This window comes from Lepidochelys olivacea (genome assembly GCF_965140295.1).
Source record: "Lepidochelys olivacea isolate rLepOli2 genome assembly, chromosome: 6".
NCBI lineage: Eukaryota > Metazoa > Chordata > Testudines > Cheloniidae > Lepidochelys > Lepidochelys olivacea.
The window spans coordinates 64019760-64043175 of NC_140416.1; the positions used below are offsets into that span (position 1 = coordinate 64019760).

Sequence of the window (23416 nt, forward strand, 5' to 3'; positions counted from 1 at the left end):
ATCGCCACCTCAGCGGCTGCCGCATCTCTTGAGCGGCCCGGGGGAAACGAGCCGGGGAATCAGTTACCCAGGGGCAGGTACCCACAAAACCGGCCCTAACCGCACAGCCGGTGCGGCCGGGCCACCTCCGCCGAGAGCAGACAAACGAGCGGGCCCCCGAGACCCGGCCCCGGCTGCGGTGGAGCCGCTAGTCGGGCCGGCGGCGCGACAAGCAGTCACAGGCGATGTCACCGGCACCTCCCCCAACCATTACAACTACGCACGCGCAGCCCAGAATCCCCAACCCGTTCCCGCGTACACCAGCCCGATGCAGCCCGCGGCGGCGTTCTTCTACCGTCAGACCGCCACGTGACAGGACACGACCCCCCCCGCCCCCTCCCGCCGCCACGCCTCAGCGAGTGATCATCTGAGGCCTGACCCTGTGCTCTCCTGGCAGGGCGAACAGTATGTCATATGATAGATACTGTTAAGAACCAATCAGAAGCCTACAACAAGAGACAGTTGAACCAGTGAGCGGGCTGGGAGCGGCAAGGAGGCGGGACCGAGTCCAGGAGGCGGGGCCGTTTTCAAGTGTGGCGACCGGGAGCGGTAGGCCCAAAGAGGTGGGTTTCTGACGGGCGGGAGCCGGGGTCCCCCCACCCCGTGCGGGCCTCGCTCCTGCATGATTCCGCCGGGCAGCGAGCCCTGGGGCCGTGGGTGGGGACCCCGGGCAGGGGGCACGTGGTCAGGGCCCTGACTCCTCTGGGGCTACTGGCGGGGATGGGGGGAGTCTCAGGTCAGCAGGGACCTGGTCCTCAGCATGAAGGTACAGGAGGGAGATTCTCAGAAGCAGGTTGGTGAAGAGCAGATAAAAAAGCACAGCCCGTCACCTGGCTGCTCTGTGTTCAGGAAATCCAGCAAGCACTGTAGCCTGACTCATGTTATTGGGCATGGGGCGGTGGGGGGAGTTGTTCATGAAACCCTGTAGTGACCATTTTGTTGTAGGTGTCCATGCATCACCTAGCATAATGGGACACCGCTCCTGATTTTGAATTGCTGGGTGTTATGTGTATTGTTACTGTGATGTAAATGTCATCTCTGTCATCGTGCTGCAAGAGTAAAATACTCAAAAACAAAACAGGTATTATATTCGTGTAGATAACCAGAATTTAAATTTAAAAAAATATTCAGTACAACCCAAGCTTGACAAATAGGTCATCCAAAAGTTAACTAAAACTCAGGCAAATAAGTCGTTTTTGTAAAACTGATATTTTTTCTCCCATCAATCTGATATCTTAATTGCTTACAGAAAGAGACTTGACACCCAAAAAAAGTGTGTGATGTTATAATCTAAAGCATTGCACTTAACTCACCGCAGTTTTTACTTTGGCAGGGAAGAATATTATTGCTGCCATCATATTGTCTCCATAGAGCCAAATTCAGCCCTGATGTTAGCAAGCGTATTTCCATTGATTTACAGTTTTTTACACCAGGCTTGAATTTGGGCCACAAAAATTCTAGGTACCTGGGCATTCATACATAAACATACATAGAAATTAGAGGAAAACATATATTACGTCATTATATTGCTCTCCTATGTGCCAAATAGGGATTATTGCATACTATATTGTCTCCAGTATTTAGTCCAATCTCATTTTTAAATTATTCAAGCTGTTGTTCTTTCTCTACTTATATTACAAGTATGTGGCCTTTGTATTCTCTCTGTGTTCATCCTAAAATAAGTTTCTTCCTTCACTTCACTGTCTCTTTTGTTTTGACCAGCAGTGGGTCAAGACAAATTTGAAATATGAGGAAAATGATGTATTAAGAGACTACCCTGTGTGTTGAACCCTTCCAGACAATTGGAATGGAAATTCTGATTGTATATGTATCTGTGTGTTTTAGTGACGGGCATGAAAAGAAACAATTGGAGAAGTAAAGAAAAGGAGGGGTGGAGCAGTTGCAGACAAACCTACCATCCCAACCACTACAGAAGACACAACCACTGTAGCTTTACTGAAAGGCAAGTGTACACAGTTTAATACTTTAGCTGTAGATTTTAAGACCTTTCACAAAGGTAGTTTGGGGGAAGGAAGGTTGGGGGTTTGGGGTTTTTTTTGTTTGTTTTTGTTTTTTGTATTTCTTAATTTGTTTTGTTAATGTTTACTGTAAAATAGGTACATATTATTTCTCATTTTTTACAGATTGGGAAACTGAGATAAAGTTTATAGGGATTCTGTTATCTTGAGATCTAGCCCATTTTTTACAATAAAAAGTAGTTTACATATTACACCTGCCTTTGTGAGTCTTTCTGATAATTTTTTGTGGTATTAAATTTTTTTCTCTCCCCTGTTGCTATGAGATACTCACACAAATAGATGGGGAAACTGACTAAGGCTTTAATTCTGAAAACATTGTGGACCATTGATTTTATTGGGACTACTCACATGGAAAGTTATACATATGTTTAAGTGTTTGCAGGATTTGGACCCTCACTCCGACTACATGGAGGAAACAGGTTTAAAAAAGGCTTTCAGATTGAAGTGATTTTTTGTATGTTAATTGTTGTCCTTTAAGTAACTAGTTCAATCCCACACAGAAAGCCAGTGCGTGGAGCCAGGATTAGAACTAAGAAGTTCCTTGCTCCTAATCCTGTTCTCAGAACACTAAATCGTGCAGCCTCTAAACCAACTTGACCTACTGCTTTCAGAATGACAGGATATAAGATCCATTACAGAGCTTAGTATGAACAGAAACACTGAGAATTAGTAACACATTATGCATATAATTTTAAATAGAATCTTAAGAAAATAACCCAGGGAAATTCAACCTAAAGTATGGACCTCCTCAACTTAAAATAGCTTACTTCTGTTTTTAAAGTCTTATACCTACTGTTGTTGCAAGAAATAGCTAAGCTCACTGTAATTGAAATAAAGAAGTAATTTTCTCTGATCTCTTCAGTTTGTTTCCTTTGTGCATTTCAAAACACTTTGGGTGAAATCCTGGCCCCATTGAAGACAGAACTCACACTGACTTCAGCGGGACCAGGGTTTCACCCATGGTGTCAGATTCACTGTAGAGACAGTGTTTTCCCCTGTTATTTGTGTGGATCTTTTACATAACAATATGGAGGCAGGAAGAGAGCAAATCACAAAAATTGACAAGAAAATTCAGGGCAGTTGTACTAAAAAAGCCTAGAAAATCATTGTTTTTAGCAAAGCAAAATAGCTTTTTCATTAGAATAATCTTCATAGAAAAGGTGTGTGAGGAGATCTTGCGTCTGGGCTAATAAATTTTCAAGACAGTTTTGCAAGCTGAACATAATAGTGCATTATTGTTAGGTGTGAACAAGAGGAACCATGGAACTCACTGAATGCAGACACCAACAACAGTGGATCCTCTTCCGAAGTATGTCATAGCTCTCCAGTGCCTGGTAAGGGACCATTGTGTTCAGGGGCCAAAAATCAGCACCTAAATATTGGGTGCATGAAGACAGACGATCCTGTCATAGTTTACTTCGCCTCTCTAATATCTATAGCCATCTTTGGCAGAGATCTTCTAAAAGTTACGTTATTGAAAGAGTTATGTTAAATAGACAAAGAAAATACAACAATACAACACCTCCCTGTAGGATGGGAGGATCCCAGAGCTCGGGCTCCAATCTGAGCCCAGAAGTCTACACAGCAATGAAACAGCCCTACAGCCAAAGCCCCGTGAGCCCAAGTCGGCTGGCACGGGCCAGCTGCGGGTTTTTCTTTGCTGTGTAGACGTACCCTGAGTGAGCCAGCCCAGTCCACAATTGAAATGTCTCGTGGATTGTAGGTATCTAAGCGTTTGATTTGGGAAGTGTAATTGGGGAAGGGGATTGCTGCTTTTATGTTTGGTCAATGATCAGTTGTCCATTGTTCTTGGTGTTTGGGATATCCTAAAAAAAATTTTTTTGTCAGCAGTGTGACTCATTTATGTTCAAGAAGAATGGCCGTGTCTTTGTTCTGGAGCACCTTTCCCTGTGTTTCCCCATTTCTATTTGCTGAATTTAATCTCCATTACTGCTGGTCTCCCTCTCCATATCCCTGTAATGACATTTCTTCTGCAGATAGTAGGAGCATGGTCTGGCTTTTGCTGAGGTGGCCATTAATGTAATCAATACCTCTCCCCATTTGTGACCTGCCAGTCTGGAAGCAGAAGTTTCCATGTTCTTTTTGACTTGGAATCCCCAAAGTGACGGTCTCTTGGCTGCTACTCTGGAATTGGGTGAGGTCAAAGGACAATAGAAAAAGTTTGTTCTCAATCTGATTTTGTTTGGTAAATACTCTTTATAGAACTACCAGGATTTTACTATGACCCTGAAAAGAACCGCTATTTCCGACTGCTCCCTGGGCATAATAACTACAACCCTCTCACCAAAGAGAGCCTCCAGTACAAGGAGATGGAGAGCAAGAGACTGAAGCTGTTAGAAGAGGAGGAAAAGCAAAAGAAGGTGGGTCCTGTCTCTGAAATGTCATTTAAACTTTACTGTGCTGTGACCCAAGACACCAGGATGGGCTACAGGTTATAAAACCCTCCAGTTTCAACTTTGGTATAATCGCCTCTAATGCTTGCTGTTCAAGGTCAAATGTTCAAACATTTGTCCATACCCCCAACAAAAGCTATGTTAAGATGGAGTTATGGTTGAGACTACATAATGAGTAATTTAGGGTAAAATACAGTACAGGGAAGAGGTAATTATCTCAAAACCAAGTATGATAAAGTCAGGAAATTCACAGTAAAGGTTAAGCTTAAAACCTTAATTCTTCCCTGTCACAGAGTCTTCAGACAGTTCACTGATAAAACTCACTAAAACCTCATGCCTGTGCATTTTTTTTTTTAAAGGATTAATAGTCATTTTTTCCAGTTGTTGTAGAATTCTTTATAGTAGAACATTGTGTCCTTTAGCATCTGCTGAAAAAAACTTCTATGAAGAATAACAAGAAAAATGATGATTAATCCTTAACACTTATTCAGATGTAGCTTGGGGACAAGATTTTAGTAAATTATGGGAAGTTTGATGTTTCTATGGTGTCCTGTTACTGAGATCATGGGGCAAAAAAAAAAAAAATCTGACACAAGGTGCGAAACTTCTTAAAGAGCCCATTTTTAGTTTAATTTTAATTCTTTAACTGATTCATTTTTAAGTTTTCAGAACAAATGAATTCTCTGAGAGAGTAAATACTATCATTTGGGGCCAGGATATGCTTTCTTCGCTGTGCCTACCGATGCCTCCATTAAAAAAGTGACTACATCAGTGGGCTAGTTTTCACAGGCGCTGTGCACTTGCAGGTCCTATTAATCTCAATGGGAGCTGTGGGTGCTCAGCACCACTGAAAGTCAGGCCCCAGCTACCTATTTGATTAAAAAGTGACTTTCAGTCTATGTTCAGACTACAAAATGGATTGTAAAAACCTGGTATGCTTTGCCTTGCTCCAGCTCTGTCTACTGTTCAGTCTTTTGCTTTCATGAGCACTGAAAGTATTTCATGAGCACTGAAAGCCCAACTGTAAAATGACAAATGGAAAAGCTCGGTTATTGCAACATTAAGGTTGCACAGTTAAAATAAAAAAGGAAATGCCAAAGCTAAAGTTTCTATGGCAGCAGTAGGTGGCCATATTGTATTTCAGAGTTTTTGATTTAAAATAAGAACTTGAGGCATTATTTTGTAGTGAAAATGGTTCATGGATTTCGAACCTCAAGATGAGATAGTCACATAGTTATCCAATTTTTGCTTAATACTATGAGGAATTCAGTAAACTGAAGGGCATTCAGTTAGTTTTGTGTTTGGAAGCAGCCAGAGACTTTTCTAATTTGTTTTCTACCTCAGAATGCATATTTTGACTTTTAAAAAAAAAAAAAATGGGAAGTGCTTTGTTCTTCTTTGAAAAACAGCTTGTAAATACAAGGGCTTAGGGATAAATTGTTCCCCAAATATCCCAGACATGAAGGGACCATGGGCTGCTTTTGATCCTGTGCAACATATAACTGCACGCTTTCATTTGTTCTTTTTTAATAGAAAACATCCAGAGCTGGATTGAACTCATCACTTGTCTTACGCAAGAGGCAGTTAGGGTTACTCAGCTCCACCAATTATTGCAGGTAAGATAATTTCAAATCCCTTTTTCACCCTATAAAGTCCTACTGCTAACGTTTCTTTGTCATTAATCTCGTAGCGTACCTTGTTGTTCCAGTAAGGGACAGAGCTGGGGAAGCATCAGTAATAGACACAAAAGTCTACACTGCCTTTTTCTCAAGACATCCTGTTGTTTTTCTGTGTAGCTTTTCCATTACATTTTATACTGCACGTGCCTACAGAATGGCTCAGCAAGTCTTCCCTAAAATGACAAGAATTCAGATGCAAGAAAATATTTTCTGATCATCAGGTTTTGAATAGTTTGAGTGTGAAATTTCCCATCCTTAACATATACTCTCCTGCACTTTATAAGCATATTGTGGAGTTTTCCCTTATGTAAATACACTTTAACAGACCTAGTCTACAGGAAATTTCTCTTTTCCTTAACTTATGTGGCTTCAATCGTCCAAGTGAGAGTGCTACTGTAGACAGTGTGTCAGCAGATGCCAGCAACCTGTCTTCTGCTGTTGACGCTGATTGGGAAATTGCAGTGGCGTGACAAGGCTGGTGTACGTACAGATGGGGGGCCCCAAAGATTATTTATTGGTGACCTCATGAGTCTTGGGATCTGAAGGTTGCTCGTGCTATACGTTGGTGGGGCTGCAACCCGCCAGCTCCCTGGGCTGTTTACCTGTTGCCTAACCTGCTGAGATAAAGAAGCATCTCAATGCCTTTTACCCAGAATTCCTTTCATTGGCATTAAATATCCGCATAGTTAAACATGTTTTCGTTTATAGATTGGTCCACGAATTAAAGGTGAACTGCATGCAAAGGAGGAAAGTAGAGATTCGGAGCCCAGATTCCTCAGTTACTGGAACCAACAATTTTAAACTAATAGTGGTATGTTATGGGCACTTCAATTTTTAAGGCTAGAGAGCACTTGGCTATAGTTATTTTTTTGTGAGCTCTGGGATTTGTAATGACCCAACATATAGGTTATATATACTGGGAAGTGCTTTTCTTTGTAGCAGATTGTATTGGCAGTTTCTCCTCCCATACAGAAGGTATTCCAGACTTGGGGAGCTCTGGGACTAGCTAAGTATGAATATGGTGTCTTTTCCTTGTGACCATTCTCCTTTAAGCAGTCTGCACTGACTGTTTTCCACTCTTTTGGTGGAATGAATAAATCCTTGTGTCAAATATTGCTCTCAATTACATATTATTTATATTGTAGTAGTGCCCAAAATGTGCTGGGTGCTTTCTTAACACCTAGCCTGAAGAGCTTACAGTCTGCAAAGACAGAGCCAGGTGAAGGGTGGGAGGAAAGGTCATGAAGATAATTGTCAAGCTCTGCTGATGAGAGAGGAGGAGAGGTTGGTGGGTAATGGAGTATAACAAGGGAGGGAGAAGAAAGGGAAAAGAATGAGATTGATGGAGTGAATGGGGGTGAAAGAGTTAAGTCTGTGAATAGAGCAGATTTTATAGTCCAAAAAGTCTGTGTAGATGTTAAGAGCGACATCACGAGTCTCTGGATCTGAAGGGGGTTTTTGTGGGTTGGGGGAGAACTTCTGATAGCAGAGGCTACCTGGGAAGCTCACCCACACTGAGTTCTGGCTATGTAGATGGGAGTGAGGAGAAGCAGGCTGAGAAGCCCTGAACTTACCCCTACTCCATGGCTCCTGCTATGACTGGTGCTGTGGTGTGAAGCAGCTTTTAGGGGCAGACATCTTACAGAGGCTGCCTTGGAAGCTCTCTGCCGATCTGGTCCATGTAAGTGAAAGCTGTTGAAGCCAGTGGGGGTACTGAAAATTTCCACTGGTTTAAATGAGAGAAAAATCTGGAACTCAAGACCAGCACTTTGATTGCAAGGACACCAATCTGATCCAGTAGGGGAAGGAGGCTTTCAAATGACAGAAAAGTCTACGTTTACACTGAATGAAAATTCTTTATGCGGAGCCCCATTTATATGCTGGAGCCTGTACTTACTGATTATGGTTCCACATGACAGCAACATCTGTCCACAGTGCCATCCCAGAACTCAGCCAATAAGAGACAGCATTCATTATTGTCAGGTGTTGAAGTGGAAAATGGTATATCTTAAATGTTTTTCTAGTGAATTTCTCTAGAATGCAGATGGCCACACACATGCAGTGTCTGTGGTGCTGAACTGCAATCAGGTGGTGGTGGGAAAGCACAGTTAATAGATTTCTCATTGGGGACCCAAGCAGACAACCTAAAGCCAGGTCTAGTTTAATTGCCCACAGTGATGCACTTCTTTTGCAGGCAGACACAGCTTGTGAGCGGATATTCACTGTGAATGATGTAGAGCATGGAGGGTGTAAATATGGTATCATCAACCTCAGTGGCTTAGGGAAGGACTCTCTCACCGTGGAGATGTATGACAACCTCTACTTCACAAACCGCAAGGTACCATTCTTCCACTGGCTCCTCATCCAGAAGGATTTCCTTCTGTTCTGGAACTCTCAAAATGTTGTAACATGGGATGTGTGAGTGGAAATGAGGAAGGGGGGAGGGAAGGGCAGGGCAGGGGGAAGGAAGAGAGAATGGAAGAATCCAGCAATAAGGGATTGAGTAAATGTAGAATCCACAGAGACCTGAGCTCTGATACTCCTGAATTGCTTTTGGAGAACGGTGTTACAAAGCAGTCAGTCCAGTACCTTTCATGAGCAGTATATTACCACAGAATTACTCTTGGCATCACTTGAAAAGAGAGGCCTTGAGGGATTAATTCTACTGCTGATTTGTTTGCTCTGTTTCTTCTTAAGAAAGAAAAAAAACAAAAAAACAAAACAAAAAAACCCATGCCTCTCTTTGAATGGGAAGAACTTTTAGGACAAAATACAACAACCTGTAGGTGCCCAGTTCCATGGAGAAGACCTGTCTTAGTTAAGAGATGTGTTGAATGGACCCATCCAGGTTTGGGGAGGCTTTTTTTGGGTACTGACCTTTTTCTACTTCATGCAAGTGTTAGCAAGAGGCTGAAATGCCTGTCTCTCTTTATTGGGCTAGTCATCACTAGTTTGTTTCCAGGATGTTCTTGGCATTCTCCAGTATACTAAGGGGGTGTGCTCAGTTTTTCAGACTTATGTGGAATGTTTGAAAATTCACTTTTCTGAATTAAACAGGAGACGGCAAGTATTGGTCTGTCTTGCTTTTGTTTGTAGGTGAATTCTGTGTGCTGGGCATCGCTGACTCATCAAGATTCTCACGTTTTATATCCTTTTTTAAAATAAATAAATAAAGCTTCAGGCTTGCTTCCACAAGACAACAAATTGCTTCACAAAACAGAATATAAGAACGGCCACACTGGGTCAGACCAAAGGTCCAGCTAGCCCAGTATCCTGTCTTCCGACAGTGGCCAATGCCAGGTGTTTCAGAGGGAATGAACAGAACAGGTAATCATCAAGTGATCTGTCCCCTGTCGCCCATTCCCAGCCTCTGGCAAACAGAGGCTTGGGACACCATCCCTGCCCATCCTGGCTAATAGACATTGGTGGACCTATCTTCCAGGAACTATCTAGTTCTGTTTTGAACCCTGTTATAGTCTTGGCCTTCACAACATCCTCTGGCAAAGAGTTCCACGGGTTGACTGACAGCCACTTATCAACAAGAAATCCCAAGTACTGGTCTCAAAAGGGCTTAATGGTTCACTGGAAAATAACCAGAGAAGCCCTAAAGTTGAAAGAAAGTATGCTGTTAAGTCATAAGTACACATGGCAGCATTCAGATATATAGTAAGGCAAAAGACAAGTATCTTACAACCTAACCTTCAGAGTTAACACAACGAATAAATTACATCAAATCACTTTTGGGTATAGAGAGGAAATAGCAGAAATGACAAAATAATGGGCTGGGGTAGGAAAAGTGTTTTTTTCTTTTGTGAACCCATCAGGGTGTCAGGTTTGGGATTGGCAATGGGGAATGTCTGATTAGAGGTTAGTGGCAGAATGCTTACACAAAAGATGTGCATCTGTACTGACGGAGGCTTGCGTGGAAGGTGCAGGGGCACAAATGGGAGAATGTGAAAGGAGCATGGAGGTGAGATTGTTGGCAGACAAAGGGTGTATGCTGGAGTATTAGCAAACAAGGGGAGATGTAGGCAAGTGTTGGATTCTGAAGACCCTTGAAAGGGAGAACAAAGAGTTCAAAAAAATGATTCAGACAATGGCAAGAAGCCAGTGGATAGAGCAAGGGAGCAGAGTGTCATGGTCATACTACAGGGAGAGGAAGAGGACTTTTCAGAGTCATGTTTCAGACCTGCACTGCAGCAGGCCTGGAGTTTTCGCTCTCCCCCATCTATCTGATCATAATTTCATCACACTGATCTGGAAAAATAAGTTTAAATCCTGCTCATACCTGTTACTACCTCCAGAGGGCAATGTGATACAACCCAATTTTAAAAAAATGTATGCACTGGGGAAGACAGACCCAAAGTAGTTGGTAAAAGGTTATTTTTTATGTCTTCACTCTCCAAAGTTCTAGAAGTCGATGATATTATTTTATGACTGGAAAGACCAGGAAAGATTTTATTATTCCTCCCACTCTCCTTCCCTGTTGGGTAACGTTAAATATTAAAACTAGAATCATAGAATTGCAGATCTTGTTCTCTAAGTCCTATGAGAGAAGGGTGTGATGAGGCTTAATTCATTAGTGACTGTAAATCACTTTAAAGTTAATCTAAGAGGCACTGTTGAAGGACAGGATATTATGTGTACCAGTGTTTCAGAGGCATCTCTCTCTCTCCTCCCCCTCTCCCCCCCCCCCCCCCCGAGTAATTTTATGCAACATGTGCCACTTCTGGGAGAAATCTTGCTTTTCTTTAACAGCCTCCAGCAAGTTGTGCCTCATGGGGATTGCAGAAACTCCAGGCTGTGCCAGTCTGCTTCCAGCATCCTTATTCAGCAACTCTAACCCAGGTAGAATACCTTTCTGTTCTGGTTAGAAGTTGTAGTCTGAACAGGGCCTAAATGAGGGATGACTTCTGTATTTTCATTCTCTAATACTTCGAGTGGTTTTGTAAGCATCACAAGAATGAATATTAACACTGTGTAGTGAAGCCCAAGAACTGATTTGGATAGTAATAACTTTAGGAACTAGTTAACAAGGATAGCTTATGGCATCAGATATTAACTGTATGGTACTTGGCAGAAAATGTACTCACCTATAAAGTAAATACTTATTTGGAATTTTCCCTATGTAAGTTATTTGGCCTCCCTTAATGCATAGAACCTGGATAGATAGCCCAAAAGGTGCTCACTCAAACTATCTGGTCCTTTCAAATGGAGTGAACCAGTGAACAGTTGTTCTCCCAGGTATGACCTTTGCCCACAGTAATTGTTCACATACGTTTATTGATGGGACTATTTGAGATGGCAGTCCTCTTGTAAGTCCCTCTGCTCCTCTCCCAGTACTGATCTCCCAGCCCATGACAGGCACTGTGTATAGTGTTCAATCACATGAAAACATATGAATATTAAAGAGAGATGGTTAAAATAAATTGGCTTTAATTTGATGGGTTTGGCTACATTCCCCTATGTTGTATTTGTGCTGTTCCTTTTCATAAGGGTGGAATCTCCCTTAGTTGACTTAAGTCCTCACTATGCTGCTTTCTCCAGGTCTCTTTGTAGTGTCATTGTGTAATTTTGGTACATCTCTAATTTTTGTGTCCTGTGCAAGTTTGGCCACTGTTAAATTTACACCAAAGAAGTGTCTGATGAATACAAACATGTAAAGCACCTTGATGGGATGAAAATACAGGAGTTATTTCCAGAGGCTTTTTAAAAACAGTCAAAGAGTTAGTGCTAACAGGAAGGGTTGCTGTTTGAAGACTGCAGGATACTTTACCAGTATGACAAAAGTAGTTCTAGGGCAGTGGTCCCCAAACTTTTTCCATTGTGCCCCGTCCTTACCCGTAATGGAACCTCTCCATGCACAGACACACACCCTGAACTGTGGTCAGGAGCCATGGTCGGGGGCTGAGGCTGGAGCTGTGGCCAGGAACGGGGCTGCAGCTGCGGTAGAGGGCATGGCCAGAGCCAAGCAGGGGGCAGAGTGGGGCTGGTTAGTGCTCCCTCCCTGCCTCCTGTGGGGGCTGGCCCCACTGTGCCCCCTTAGAGGGGTCATGCCCCACAGTTTGTGGACCACTGTTCTAAGCTAATTTTGGAAATCACTGCCTTCAGATACATAAGACACCTACAGTGGCATCTCTAACCCCAAGCTGAGGGCTTGGTCTTAACATACTTGTGTGAAGTGAATAAAAACTGAAAACTTAGGAACTGTCAGTGGGTTGGTTTTGAACTGGGTTGGGAGTTGAGGGAACACAGTACAAATCTCGCTTGTTGCTATATAGTTAAACTTTGCTCATTCAGCAGATGGGGGGCCCGTGTAGCATGTTCAAAGCTTTGTCCAAACAAGACCCTTCCTCACTTCTCCCCCATTCCTTCCCCCCACATAAACATAATTTCAGTGCCCAACGTGCTACTTTCTGAAAATCCTTATGAATTCTCCATCAAGGGGAGAGGCAGGGGCGTAGATAGGCTTTGGCTCTTGGGGAAGGCGAAATGGTGTCCTTGTTCCAATGCAGTTGTATTAAAGCACTATGTATACCCAGTTTTTATAAACCTTGAGAATGTGGGTGCATTATGTAGCTATTTCTTTCAGTCTTCCCTCCCTTCCCCCAGAGTCCTGCCTTTGACTACAGAGTAGTTCTAATGGCAGTGTTCTTCGGCAATCACTCAAGCATCTGGTGGAGCAACCTTTTGTTTCCAGAAGAACAGGGTGGGTAGCAGCACGCCTGTAATTGGGTGGTTTAGTGCACTGGAAGCAGAAACCCTGAAAGTTGTAAGAGGTACAGCGGCCTGGTGAAATTTTCTAGGGGCATAGTTAACTTGAAGCTTCCTCCCACATCTCCTTGTGGTGCCTGAGGGCTTCACAGTTTGTTCTCATCCCTGTTGCCACCCATAGGAGATCAGCCTGGAATGCTGTGCAGCTTCAAGATCTCCACTGCCTGGTCTTGTGCTTGGTGCCTGAACCCCCAGGCTGATAACTGCTTCAGCACAGGTAAGCAGGAGTGTATTTGTACTACTTCTCAAGAGGAAAGATTTGCATCATCATTGCCTCCAAGCTGTATTGCCCAAATGATGGCCATGTGTTTGTTTTGTCTTTCTTAGGTCTGATGCGGCGAGTCCTTGTGACCAATGCAATGACTGGTCACCGGCAGACATTTGGAACAAGCAGTGATGTACTGGCACAACAGTTTGCCACCCAGGTAGAAAGGGACATGGGTCTTTGATTTCTTAGGGATATGTTACGCATTGCTGATTTTGTGGAACCAGCAGCCCTATACTCACTGTGACTCCTTTTTGTGGTGGATTCAGTAGCTGCTCAGTAATGAAGTTGACACTTGATGATGTGGCTGCCCATGGAAAAGCAACAAAAATAAGCTACGCTGATTTCAAGCTCCATTGGAAATGTGGGGTGGGATGGGGGGGAATCAATTTTGCTAAATAGAAAAGGATTAAAAAGAAAGTGAAACAACAAATGCAAGGAATTATAATAAGGCTTTGCAGTCATAATGCATCTTAAAGCACTTCACACACACTAAGTATCAGTATTGTTCCCATTTTACAGATGGGGAAAGTAAGGACAGAGAGGTTAAATGACTTGCTCAGTCAAAGTTAGTTGCAAAGGTGGAACTAGAACTTAAGAGACTCAACTCCCCTTCCCCGATCTAACCACAAGACCAAGTTTCCATTGCTTTTTTACTGCTAAATATTTGAAAGCAGAATGAAAGTCCTAAGTTGGTTGCAATGTTTTACAACGTGACTATGCAATTCTGGTTCTTGTCATCCTCCATGTACGGTGATATTATTCTGGCACTACAGTAAAGGGGTATCTTATTACTTGAACCCTTCCTACGAAAGTGGCCACAACAACTGACTAGAGAAACCTGTTTGATACTGTTAAATGTTACAAGACTCATCGCCCTGCATGTTCTGGTTCATCTAGACTCCAGTGCTGTACAATGGCTGCCGTTCAGGGGAGGTTTTCAGCATTGACATTCGTCAGCGCAGCCGGAGGGGTCACAGCTGGAAAGCTGTCCGTCTTTTCCATGACTCAGCAGTCACATCTGTTCGCCTTCTCCAAGCTGAGTACTATCTTATGGCAGCGGACATGGCTGGAAAGGTAGAGTTTCTTTTTATGGAAAACTAGATAGTGTCTCATATGTTCTATTGGCCATTGCCAAAGTCCCACCCCAGACCTGAAAGAGGATGCCACTGTCTTTAGGAAGTGTGTTAGTTCTTCTTTGTCCTCTACTCAATCTCTCAAAGCTTTCCAGCTCACTGATTGGTCAGAAGGAAGTTGTGAACGGTTTGCAGATGTGTGTATTCTCCGCTCTTTACTCGTGTTTCTGAGATACTTGGAGTTTGGCTATGTCTACACTAGCACTTTTGTTGGTATAACCTTTGTCACTCTGAGGTGTGAAAAAAACACCCCTCTGAGCAATATATGTTACACTGACAGAAGCGCTGGTGTGGTCAGCGCTACGTCAGTGGGAGACACTCTCTTGCCGACATAGCTACCACCGCTCATTGAAGTGGTTTAATTATGTCCACGGGAGAGCTCTCTTCCATCGGCATAGAGCAGCTACATGAGTGATTGTACAGCAGCTCAGCTGCACCGAAACAGCTGTGCTGCTATAAGCTTGCTAGTTTAGACATGGCCTTTGTCTTCTCCAACTGGTGCATAAGCACGGAGAAAAACAGTTCTCACTCTCAGGTTGGGTGCAGCAAATCAGATACACTTTATTACCTCAAGCAATTGCACAGAGGGAGAGAGTGCACTAGGACAGAGGGTTTCCCCCACCTACGCAGGTCTCTCCCAGATAAACAACTAGAGCAAGTATTTATACCTTTATTACTGACAATAATAAGCAACAACTGCAGATTCTTTATACATATTCCTTCATGATCTCTTATTTTTCTTACCATTTCTCTTATAGTCTGCATTCTAGTCTTATCTAATACAAGGTCACAACAGCCTCTTTCACAGTTGTTTTCCACTCACTTTGCACTATCCTCGCTTCTACAAATCTCGCATTATTAAAGCTAGAGTTAGCCTGACTCCTGCTCAATATAGAGGCCTGCATGCAAATTCCCTTTATCTACTTCCACAACTGAAATAGCCACAACACGCTCACTCAAGAACTTGGAATTCTACTGGGATTCCCTGACCCAAGATGGGGGGTGGAGTGACTTCCCCAAGGCCACCCAACTATTCTGTGGCAGAGCAAAATTAAAACTCAGTCCTTTGCTCAATCCACTAGACAAGTTGCCTGCAGTAAAACAAATGGAACGAGCCTTTTTATAAGTGGTTTCTCACAGGCAGTATCCTAAACCAGTGCTTCAAATAATGGTGTCCACTTGTAGCTAGGTGGTAATTCCAAAACTGAAGGAATTCACTTGGAAGTTTGTAAAACTTTGGGTGTCTACTCCTTTCTCTCCCTATCACCAGCAAAAACTGTCAAAAATTGCCCCGCTTCACTAAAATGTCCTCTCTTCTATTACCATTTCCACTTGCAGATAAAGCTATGGGATCTGAGAGCAGTGAAGTGTGTGAAACAGTACGAGGGCCATCATAACGAATATGCTACTCTCCCTCTGCAAATAAATGAGAAGGAAGGCCTTGTCACAGCAGGTGTGTCAGCTTTTCTGTAGTGCATGTATGTTTGGTTCTCTACACCCAGGTATGTGGGGCATTTGTAGAGACAGGCTATTGGAAATTACGTGGGCATTCATTCCTTTCTGGCTTTGGGAACAGAATAATAAACCACAACTGCATAACTCAAAACAAAAATTATTTGGATGCATTTTAATTATGAGGATGGATGAGGGTTTCAAAAGATATGCTCCAGCCAGTAGGATTTCTCATTCAGAAGTTAGGAAAGACATTGGAAGACAAAATGGGAGAGAAAGTGGCAAGTGTTCGATTTAGAAGTAAAGGAAAACAGTGCTAAACCTCTTCATGAGGCCATAAAAAGGGTAACTATTTTACATGGAAGGATAGACATCCTGGTAAGTCATATTAAATCACAGGAGTGTATTGGGTCTTTTCTTTGATATCCAAAGGAAACAGTAGGATGAAGGGGCATGTGATGGGATGTGTACCCCCACATAGGTTCTGAAGGGATTAATGTGGGCCTGAGAAGTCAGGTAAGATGCTTGTCAGCACCTGCAAGAGAGAGAGCCAGGCTTAATTGATAATGAAGCCCCACTGAGGAAGGGCTGGGTTGTGATTATAATGCTAGGAAGTTTGTGGCAGAAAGGGGGTTCAGGGAGAGAGCCAGCAGTCACTCTGTGGGGGGATAGAAGAGGTAGGAAGCAGTCTAGGGAGGCAGCAAAGAGTCTGAGAGAGTATGCCTTGGCTGCCAACTTACAAGGTCTCTGGGTTTGAGCCCATAGCAGAGGGAGGGCCTGGGTTCCCCTACTAGCCACCGAGAAAGGTAGGGTGAAACCACCTGCAGTAAGGGGTTTAAGGACAACAGAGCCTAGAGACAGAAGACTACAATAAGGTAATTGGACTACAGTTTGGTTGTACTCTGTTACCCCAAAAGGGGCAGACATAAATATTGTGACCTGGCCAGAGGGCTGGGTTATGGGAAGACGCACCACTGTCGTGACAGAGCGCATGTCGTTAGGGGGTGCCACACCAAATGACAGCTGATACACTATGCCTGGCCACCAGGAGGTGCTGTTGCAGTGAAGGGGACCCCTTTACAGGGGGTATAGAAACACCAAGATATTCCTGAATTTGTTCTCATTTTCTTGAATTCTCTGTAAGCAGCACAATTATGGTAAGAGCTTCTTTTTTTTCTCATTATGACGGATAATAAAGAACCTAGCAATTGGGATACTGCTTTGGATAGTGACGTACTAAGCTCTGTGTTGCCTGATTTTGTTTGAGCTCTTGCCTACAGTTATTTTTATCCATCCCACCCTATGTAGAGTAAAATATTTGAGTGATGTTCTTCCTTTTTGGAGGAGCTCAGGGTTTTTTCCCTGCATGGATGGAGATGGGCAATGGTTCTTTTGTTAGTGTGTTAAATACCTTTTTTCTCTTCTGGGATCAGAATTTTTCAAAGCTGGTAATGATCATTTGTGTGGAAGCATTTCCTTGTCCTGATTTGTAGTGCTTTTTTCCTCCCCAGTTGGTCAGGATTGCTACACAAGAATTTGGGGTCTCCAAGATGCCCATCTGCTCAGAATGATTCCCTCTCCACACCCATCGTCCAGGGACTCCATCCCCAGTGTGGTGTTCTCTTCGAGACTCGGAGGCAGCCGAGGAGTTCCTGGCCTGCTCATGGCAGTCAAGCAGGATCTCTACCACTTCTCCTACAACTCAGATAATCCATGTTGTCCCTAGACCAGGGATACAGATCTTCCAGCCCCCCTGGGTGTCTCAAGAGACAGCTGTTAAGTGTGGCCTCTTATTGTCACCATTGCACTGACTCAAGTTGTGTGCCTGCTCTGTGTGTGGAGTTTTGAACTTTGCTCAGCAGGTTCAGCAAATTTCTACTGTATCGGCTCTAAAACTACCAGGCAGTTGTAAATAAAAGTGATGAACTGCTCATATAGAATTCAGCTGTGAGTTTGGAAGGAAGGATCATTTGTGGGATCTGACTTTCAGCCAGTAGCTGAAACTCATTGGCAAAAGTTGCATAGAAAAAGCTAACTGTTCTACTGTCTCTCCAATAAGGGAGATAAATGAAAAGCAAATGGGAGGAGAGCACCCCAGACAGACCAGGAAGTAAGGTTGCTGTCTAATACCTGACAGAAATTTGGTTAAAACTGGAACAGTCAGGCTTCCAGGAACACAAGCAACCTCAGAGATTACAGTGAATGTATTTAATATACGGAGTTCTCTTCATCCCACAGGGCTCCATACTCACTGATATTTTGTGTAGTGTCTTTCTAGACCTAGCCACTTTGCCTCTCTGAGCCCCCCTCTTTCTACTCCTTTCTCTGATGCTCTCTGCATTCTCCCAACACAGCATGCTGTCCCCTCTTTTTTCTATGCCATTGGATCTTTGTCTTCAGATTTCTTATCCACACCACCACTTATTGCTGAAACGCAAAACTCTGTCCCTGCTAGAACAGTGAAACATTAAGGAGAATGCTTCCTTTACTGGAAAAAAAGTCACTTAGTGGGAGTATTGTGTCTGGACAAATGCCAGTGAATAATATACATAGAGGTCTTCCCTGTTCGTAATGTTTTTGCATATGGACTGAAAAATTCTCAAATTAACTTTACAGAACAAACAACTAGGCTAATTCCTCCAGTTACTAATTCTTGGCCTGCTTGTAGCTGTTTGTTGAGAATATTTGCAGTTTTCAATTCATGCTTTGTTTGGTTATATCCTTAAGTCATTTAGATTGTTTGTTTCTGTTTTTCAGTTGGACTGGATAAGTGATTTCCATATCCAGTACAACTTGGTACAAATGGTGACTGTTACCATCTGCTGTTCAATTGAGAATTGGTGTTTGGAGTATTTGAAGTTAAAAATGTCTTTTGTACAGGCATTTCTGCTAGTATCCCCTGAGCTGCTTGAACATTCATAGAAAGTAAAACAAACGGGGTTATGAATTCCATTGAATCAAAATTCATTCTTGAATTTAAAGCAGTACATTTAGAACCCCCTTCCCTACTGTTCTCCCAGCTCTAGTCAAGATCCTCATCCTGGATAGGATACGGATTCTGTAATATTTGTGTACCATTGATGTGGGAACCCCAGCTAAAACGAGTGTGGCAGGAAGGCATCTTGTTTTTTTTCCTAGTGCTTTCTTCACTCCCCTTCAGGCAAAGCCCATTAAATTGCAAGAAACTCAGTTGCTGTGGCTGCTGTTTCCATGAGCTAAGCATTCATGATGAGCCCCTGCACACACATTCATCCCCACCCCCTGCCAAAGTCCTCTAGCTAAGGCTTCTAATTAAGCTTGTGATGGGGGTGCAAAAGAAGGGTTGGGGTGCAGGGGAACAAGATGTGACCAAGAGTGCAGGCAGTGGCTAAGGGCACTAGAATAACCTCTTTTGAGCAGCAGTAGCTGGGTCTTGAAGCAGCCAGTAGGTAAGGCAGCTAGAAAGGAAAGGTCCCAGTGCCCTGCTACTCCAATATCAAAATAATCTACTTCCTCTGCCCTGATGTCCCAGCAGAGGGACTGTGGTCTAGCAGGAAATGCCCAGACTGGACCTGAAGTCATTCAAGTTCGGTCTCTGCTAGTCAGAAGGCATGCTTGTTCACTCACTCATTTGTAAAGCCCTGCAAATCCGCAGATATCCACAGACCACTTTTGTGGATCGCAGATGGATGCTAATTCAAATTTTATATCTGCGCAGGGCTCTACTCGTAATGAGGAAGACTGAGAAAGAGAGCTTAAAAATTTCCCCAACACCTGTTTGTCCAAGGACTAAGCCTATTAGCCCTCATGAAAAATACCTGCACTGCCATGCTACCAAAACCACAAACTTTTAACTTCAAGTGACACTCTTCATTTGCCTAATGGAAGTCTAGTGATCAGCTCAAGCTCAACATGGCTAAAACAGAACTCTAAATCTTCCCTTCCCACTACTCCCTTTCTCAATTCCCGTGGATATCACCATCACCCTGCCTGTCATTCTGGCCTGTAGGTAGCCTCTCTAGGTCTTCATATCCAGCCTACATCTAAATCCTGCAGATTCTTTCCACACATCTCCTCTCAGGTACAACCTTTTCTATCCATTCACACAGATAAAACTCTTGTCCAGGCTTTCATATTGTGTATTATTACCGAAACATTCTTCTCTCTGGCTTGACCAATGCAGTCTTGCCCCTCTCACTACCGTTCAGAATGCTGCTGCAAAGATACTTTTCCTTGCCTGTTGCTTTGACCATGTCACCCCTCCCTTTGCATCTCTACACTGGCTCCTCCTTCCCTGTTGCATTCTATTTTATATAGGTTCTGAGACTGCATCAAACAAGTGGCTTGTCTTCACTTTCAAGGCCCTTCATTTTCTATGCCTACCCCTACCAATCATCTCTCATTGCTATGGAGCCGTTAGTGCTCACCTCTGATTGGACCGGCGTCATGCCAATCTCCATTGCCCACTTTTCACACATGCACTTTCATGCTTTCTACCTGCTGCCTCTCACGCTCTGGAGCGGCTTCCTGTAAACATCCTCAAAACTACTTCACGCTGGTCTTAGAAACCCTCCTTTGCCATGATGCCTGCAAAAAACTTGCCAATAGTTAGGCTGCTGATGTGCTGAGACCACAGCCTATCATGGTGGCCAATGTCTCATTGTATCCTTGTGTTCCCTTGTCTGTCTGTATCTGTGCATTATCTTTTGTATTGTACTTAAATTGTAAGCTCTTGGGGCCAGCGGCTGTCTTTGTGTTTTGTGTTTGTACAGCACCTAGCCCAATATGGTGCAAGACTGGGGCTCCTAGGTGCTATGGTAATATTAATAAATCAAGGTTATCTCCAGTCAAGTCTATCCTCTCTCCCTAGCCACAATTAAACCTACCACCTGCACTTAACTTTTTGCTGGCTGTGGCTACTGCTATCCCCTCTGCTTTCCCCTCCTATAGCTGGGCCCTTCATTCTTCTGTCTGTTCCAAAAGGTCACTCTGCTCCTTCCCCTTCCTTTAGAAACAGCAGTGGCTCCAGCTGCTTCCTCCCTCCCTGTTAAAGGACCAGCAGCAATTGTTTGCTCCCTGCTTCCCTCTACCCTCCAAAGAAAGCACAACTCAACGTCTTTTGTGGTGGGGTCCTTCCCAGCTGGCTGCTATCCAATGCCAGTATATGGACATGCTCCAAGCAACAAGAGCAGAGTTTCCCAGTGAGTGAGGGGAAGAAGTTGGGCCTAATCCAGGGGCAAGCCATGGTCGGACAGCACTGTAGCTGACATCTGTTGGGGGTCGGGACTGCATGGATACAGGAATTGAGCAGAAGTTCTGAGAAGAGCCCCTCTAGGCTTACTGAAGTAAAGAACCTTACAGACACCCAGTTGTTCTCCTTATGGTTATAGCTTCATTTCAGCAGAGAATGAGTCCATCTTTGTTACCTTAATGAAACATGTTAGTGTGTGTGCCATGAGGTACTGAAAGCAGCATACGATCCTCTTATTAGTCCCTTCTCTCTGCTCTTGAATGAGATTTCTCTTTTAGCATTGAGCTCCACAAGTCACACAGGGAACACTGAAAAATGGCAGCCCCAAAACTAGAAGTTACAGGAATGACAAGGTGGGTATTGCTCCTACTGAGTGCAACTGCTGCAGTATTTCTCCCTGCCTGCTTTTCCTTCATTCTCTGCCCACAACCGCAGAACCATGGAGAAAAGTCCTGGCTGCACAAAAGCCAGTGACAAAACTCTCATTTACGTCAGTGGCTCTGCTATTATGTGCGTGACTATGAACCGTAGGCCCAATCCTGTAAAATGCTGAGTGCCCTCATCTCCTGCTGAAAATGTATTTGTGCCCTAGGAATGAATCGAACGTCAGTTTAAGCTTCCTGGCCTTTCACATTCATTCATTGCTCCACATGTAGGTCTTGCAAAGTAAGAGCAATGGCAGGGGCTAGTTTGAATACCACTGTTTAACTAAAGATTTGCTAATGAAAATGAATTTTTAAAAACAAAAGTTCATAACATGGCCCTTTGAGTAAATGGTGTTCTTGTTTAGCAGGGGTGGGTGCCATTTCAGGTTGAGTCCTGCAAGCACTTGTGTATGTACATCACTTCAAGCGTGTGAGTAGTCAGATTGACTTCAATGTGCCTACTCTTAAGCACCTACATCAGTGTTTGCAGGATCCAGACCTATCTGCTAACAGCACAATTTACTTCCTCTAGATTGCCTTTTCCAGCCATAGATTTGAAAGCACTTCACAAAATTATTATCCTCCCGTTACAGAGAGATTAAGTGATGTTTTCAAGGTGTGGGCAAGTCAGTCAGAGGCCGAGTTTGACAGACCGCAGGTCTCCTGACTGTGTTCCAACCAGTAGACCGGGGTCCCCAACGCGGTGCCCACGGGCGCCATGGTGCCTGCCGGGGCTTTTTTGTGCACTCGCAGGACACACCGCCACTAAAATGCCGCCGAGAAGCAATATGCTATTCCCACAAGAAAGCTTGGGGGCCACTGCAGTAGACCACAGCTGTGCACGCTGTCTGTCACTGTTGTATCATCACTGTAGCTATGAACAGTTGTGATGTTTTTCTGACAGCCACCCTTTAGGTACTACTGCTTCCCATTAAGAAGTCCAGTCTGATGCTTTAGAACTGCTTTCCAGAGTAGAAATGGAAGAATTTAACACCCATGTGGAAGTAATAGAAATCAGGTTCCTAAGCCTCCCAAAGGAAATTTCTACAATTAAAAGTGGGGTGGGGGGGGGAACTTATTTAACTCCAGTGAAACTGTGATTTCTAAAGGAAGCTGAATTCTACAAGCCCAGCTTTGCAACAGCAGAGCTTTCGGATACATTTTTATTTATGCAATATATAAACTACATTAATTAGTGACTTAATCTGTAATTCAATGCAGTGATCAAATGATTTATTACATTGGAGATGTTACTGTTACAGCATATACTTGGATTTTTGTAAGGGAATTGTTCACACTGGTAGTGGTCATTTCAACAGATGGTAAAAGTCAGAAAACTAAATACACTTCATTGCTTAGTTACAATAACTGATCTTGCTCTTTGGCAGCTGCCATGTTGTTAACTTACATTAACTTCCTGTCACATGAATTGTTGATTTGCAAGGCTTGACTACAGTAATTTTCCTATGTTCTGGCATTGCTGAGATCTCTCCGCTGAAGTCTTTCCACTGTGAAGAACTTGAATAGTCCCAAAATGCATTATGTGGCTTATGCTCGGTGACTAACAAAATACACGAGTCAGGATAGTTTTCTGTAATAAGCAGAGATGTTTGGGGGAAAGATTGTAATTTTCATATGCATGGTATGATACCCTCTCGTTCTGTAATAAAATCTGAGTGTTTTGCTATTGCTGAAAAATGTAACATGGATTGAAATGAATAGTCTATTTGATTTTGGCAACAGCAGGCAAGCAAGACCCCTCCCCTTTCTTTAGTATTTTTTTAAAAATGTAAAATATACAATTGGCATTGCCCTGCTCTACCCAATAGTGCTGTTCACAGGCAGCTTCCTCCCTGAAGCCAGGCAGCTGTTTTACCTTTTGATTTCATTTGAAAACTGATGCTTGCAATCATTTTTAGCTCCACCTGCTGTAACTTTGTGCTAACTACTCAGCAACCTTCAT

At 43.4% G+C, this 23416-nt stretch overlaps 1 protein-coding gene across 2 annotated transcripts; it reads left to right on the plus strand.

Annotated features, from left to right (window-relative positions):
- Positions 1-489: 489 nt before the first annotated feature.
- On the plus strand, positions 490-23156 carry DCAF4 (DDB1 and CUL4 associated factor 4). 2 transcript variants are annotated; one of them, XM_084629912.1, is made up of 14 exons: positions 490-602; positions 1885-2002; positions 3321-3412; positions 4302-4459; positions 6026-6108; positions 6880-6982; positions 8366-8509; positions 9268-9317; positions 10940-11019; positions 13067-13162; positions 13273-13370; positions 14111-14287; positions 15685-15799; positions 17310-23156. In XM_084629912.1, the coding sequence occupies exons 2-14, from the start codon at positions 1893-1895 to the stop codon at positions 17522-17524; spliced, it is 1521 nt and encodes a 506-aa protein (XP_084486038.1). In that variant the 5' UTR covers positions 490-602; positions 1885-1892; the 3' UTR covers positions 17525-23156. The 2 variants fall into 2 exon arrangements, with proteins under 2 accessions (XP_084486038.1, XP_084486037.1); XM_084629911.1 differs by lacking the exon at positions 490-602 and adding an exon at positions 699-832.
- Positions 23157-23416: the final 260 nt, after the last annotated feature.

Coding starts and splice junctions, on each gene's coding strand:
- DCAF4 (XM_084629911.1), top strand. CDS start 760: ATGGGGGGAGTCTCAGGTCAGCAGGGACCTGGTCCTCAGCATGAAGGT. Junction 14,288..15,684: donor CAGCGGACATGGCTGGAAAG/GTAGAGTTTCTT, acceptor TTCCACTTGCAG/ATAAAGCTATGGGATCTGAG. Junction 15,800..17,309: donor GGAAGGCCTTGTCACAGCAG/GTGTGTCAGCTT, acceptor TTTCCTCCCCAG/TTGGTCAGGATTGCTACACA.